This window comes from Cupressus sempervirens, chromosome 9 (assembly GCF_028749045.1).
Source record: "Cupressus sempervirens isolate cs-2001-9-10 chromosome 9, ASM2874904v1, whole genome shotgun sequence".
Classification (NCBI taxonomy): Eukaryota; Viridiplantae; Streptophyta; class Pinopsida; order Cupressales; family Cupressaceae; genus Cupressus; species Cupressus sempervirens.
The window spans coordinates 641,946,701-641,950,668 of NC_143126.1; the positions used below are offsets into that span (position 1 = coordinate 641,946,701).

The following is a 3,968-nucleotide window of genomic DNA, read 5'->3' on the forward strand; positions in this document are numbered from 1 at the left end:
CCACAAAATAGTAGGGCGATCAGGAGGAAACCCAAACTCAGTCATCAACTGACAAAGCCATAAAGCCTCCTGACTAGCAAGAACTGCGGCCCTGTACTCAGCCTCTGTAGATGAAACTGCGTGAGCATGCTGCTTCTTGCACGACCATGTGATGGGACTGGTGCCAAGGGAAAACACAAAGCCAGAAGTGGACTTTCGATCATCAACATCACCGGCCCAATCTGAGTCAGTGTAGCCAACAATGTGTGGTGTCCCCGTACTATAGTGAATGCCATACATAAGGGTGCCCTGAATGTAGCATAGAATACGCTTGGCAGCTTGCCAATGACTCTCATGAGGGTCCTGAGAAAACTGAGAGACTAGGCCAACCGCAAAAGATAGATCAGGGCGAGTGTGTGTCAGGTACAAAAGGCTGCCAACCAACTGCCAATACAAAGTAGCATCCACTGTAGGTGAAGAGCAGGAGGTAGACAAAGTGACACCCGACTGAAATGGTGTAGGAGCAGCCTTACAATCAAGCATGTGAAAGCGATGAAGCATGTCAAGAGCATACTTCTACTGATACACAAAAATGCCAGTAGGAGACTGATGAATCTGAAGACCAAGAAAATAGTGCAGCAAACCAAGATCAGTCATCTCAAACTGGTCCATGAGCGCACACTTAACATTCTGGAGCATGGATGACGAACTACCTGTAAGGATAAGATCATCAACATACAAAACAAGAATCAGTATCTCATCACCAAGACGCTAAATGTACACCGTGGGATCGGAATGGCAGCGGGTGAATCCTGTAGACAGTAAATATGAGTCTATCTTCTCATACCAAGCCCTAGGGGCTTGTTTGAGACCATACAAAGAACGTCAAAGCCTACAAACTAAGGTGGAATCCTGCACAAAACCTGGAGGTTGCTCCATGTAAATCTCCTCTGTGATATCACCATGCAGGAAGGCACTCTTCACATCCATCTGATAAAGTGACCATCCCTGTGAAGCTGCGAGAGATAAGACAAGGTGAATAGAATTCATCTTGGCGATAGGGGCAAACGTCTCAGAATAATCAACACCCTTGACTTGCGAAAAACCCTTCACAACAAGACGAGCCTTATGCTTATCAATGGAACCATCAACAGCGTACTTAGTGCGATAAATCCACTTACAACGCACTAGCGTTCTCCCCTTGGGAAGAGAACAAAGATCCCATGTGTGGTTCTTCATTAAAGAAGAATATTCCTCCTCCATTGCACTGTCCCATTCTGAATGTCCTGTTGCTTCCGCAAAATTCTGAGGATCAATACTAACAGCATGACTCAGAAGACTAGAGCCGGCAGTGTGAGAACGAGTGCGACGGGATGTGGATGGGTCACCAGCTAGAGATCCTGCAGCATCAACAGTAGCTCGAGCCCATTTAGGCATCTGGGAAGGATCCTGTGGTGGAGGGATATCAGGATCACCATGATCATCATCCTCATCATCTGTGAAACAAGGTGGAGATGAAGAGGGAGTAGTGGGAGCTGGGGGAGGCGCTGGAAGTGAGGAATGAACTGCAGGTGGGCTCTCATCAAACTGGACATCCCGGCGAAATAGGACCTCTCTGGAATTAGGATCAAATAACCTGTAAGCCTTAACATCCTCACAGTAGCCAACAAAAATCAATGGTCGGCTTTTCGGTTCCATTGCTTTCCTTTGAGTAGTAGGTACAAAGGCATATGTTGTACTCCCAAAAACTCTAAATGATGACACATCAGGCTTGACACGAGACCAGGCCTCCTCAGGAGTCATATGGCGAAGTGCCTTGTGAGGCATCCGATTTTGAATGTAGTTGGCACAATTGACTGCCTCTACCCAAAAACATGAATCCATGGACCTAGACTGGATCATACAATTGGCCATCTCCCGAAGGGTTCAGTTCTTTCTCTCGGCCACACCATTCTGCTGAGGAGTGTAGGGCACTGAAAGCTGGTGCTGAAGACCATGCTCAGAACAGAAATCTCTAAAAGCCTGGTTCACATACTCCCCCCCATTATCTGTGCGTATGCACCGAATAGAAAGCCCAGACTGCTTCTCTACAAATGCCTTGAACACACGAAATGAATCAAAGGCATCAGACTTGTACTTGAGAAAGTACACCCATGTGCGTCTGGAGAAGTCATCAATGAATGTAAGCACGTATCTAGCACCTGAAAAAGAAGGAGTAGGAAATGACATGAGGTCACTATGAATCAGCTCCAAAGGTGCTAAAGCACGAGTGGCTCGTCCATGTGGAAAAGAATCCCTATGTTGCTTGCCAAGTGCACATCCCTGACAAACACCATCTGGACAGGAGATCTGGGGAAGCCCAAGAACAAGTGCCTGTGTGCTCAACTGTTGTAGATATCTGTAATTGACATGCCCAAAATGTTCATGCCAAAGTTTGCTTACGAAATCTGCATGTGTAATGAAACATGAACCTGTGTCATCAAAAGACTCAAATCCATCAAATCTGTAGAGACGTGATGCAGAGTCAACACTCCCAGTGGCCACAATCATCTCTGGATCATGCAAGTCCCGAATAACCACATCATGTGGTGAGAACTCGACTGTCTTCCCAGAGCCAGAGTGGCAAATCTGATAGACAGACAGAAGGTTCATGGAAATATCAGGGACACAAAGTACATCCTGTAGAGAACCTCCGGCCAGAGCAATAGTGCCAGAACCCAAAACTGAAAGTTGTGAAGAGTTCCCAACTGCAATATGTGTGGTGGCAGAAGGAGCTAGTGAAGTAAGCAACTTAGGAGTGTTTGTTAAGTGGTGAGAAGCCCCGGAATCAAGAATCCATAAAGGCACTGAAGGCGTAGCTCGTGCAGTAAGAGCATGACCTTTCCCTGCAGATGGAGATGAAGAGTGAGGAGCTGAAATGTTATGCTCCTTCATGGCTACCTCTAAAGCCTCTAATCGTTTCCAACACTGAGAAACCGAATGTCCATCTTTGCCACAAAAGCTGCAGTTCTCACTAGATTTCTTCTTGATCTTGGAGGTAGACTCACCCGACTTTGAAGAATCTTTACCCTTGGGAGGGTTTGCTGGAGGATTAGCTGGAGGATCAGATGTGCCTTTCTTCGATTTGCCTTTCTTCTTTGATTTTCCCTTAGAATTTTGAGCAACCAATGCTTGGCTAGAAGAGCCAGAGCCATCCACCTGCTGGATCTTTGCCTGTTCCCTAGTCAACCTGTCACAAAATGTCTCAAATGAAGGCATCCTATGACGATCTCCAAGGGCATCCATGGTGGAGTAGAAAGTAGAAGAAAAGACCTGATACTGGCCCTTCAGCTTTGAGAGTATAAAAAATATGCACTCATTATCTGTTTTGTTCTTCCCACATCCTTGTAAAACTGCATGCAGGGATTTGAACTTCACTAGAAAGTCCTCAATGGTGGGAAAGTTACTAGGTGACAAAGAAGTTAATTCTGCATCCAACTGAAGTGCTCGGAACTCATTCACCTGTCCAAACAAGGTCTGAAATCTCAGCCAATAAGCCCGTGGAGTAGTCAAACCATCCAGGTGAAACAACAAGCTGTCTGAAATGTTGAGTGCAATAAGCCCCATGGCTTCATCCATCTTGTTCCTGTGCTGTAGAATCTCATAAGGTCGTTGGAGATTAGGTTGATGCTCATCCAGACAAGACCATAGACCTCTTGACATTAGAAGTCTAGTCATTTGTGCCTTCCATGTGTGGTAGTTGTGTGGTGTGAGACGGGATATAGATGGATCCGCCATTGAGAGAAAGAAGAAGACGGAAGTAGAAGGGTCTTAACTGAAGTAAATTACAGAAAAGAAAGACACCCCCCCCACAAACGTACAAAAATATCTCCCAAATACCACAAAAAAACAACTAAGGAAAGCAAAAAACTGGAAAGGAACCTGAATTTGTTGATGCAGAATAAGAGGAAACAAAAGCCTCTACTTTGACAACAAAAATGGAAGCTCAA

The 3,968-nt window shown here is 45.6% G+C and overlaps 1 protein-coding gene across 1 annotated transcript; it reads right to left on the minus strand.

Annotated features, from left to right (window-relative positions):
• Window positions 1-632: 632 nt before the first annotated feature.
• LOC149540372 (uncharacterized) lies at window positions 633-3,681 on the minus strand. Its single transcript, XM_089802681.1, has 4 exons — window positions 3,048-3,681; window positions 2,827-2,966; window positions 1,954-2,076; window positions 633-692 (listed from the first exon to the last, which is right to left on the minus strand). Exons 1-4 carry the CDS (start codon window positions 3,679-3,681, stop codon window positions 633-635), a joined length of 957 nt encoding a protein of 318 aa, XP_089658807.1.
• Between the last annotated feature and the right edge of the window lie 287 nt (window positions 3,682-3,968).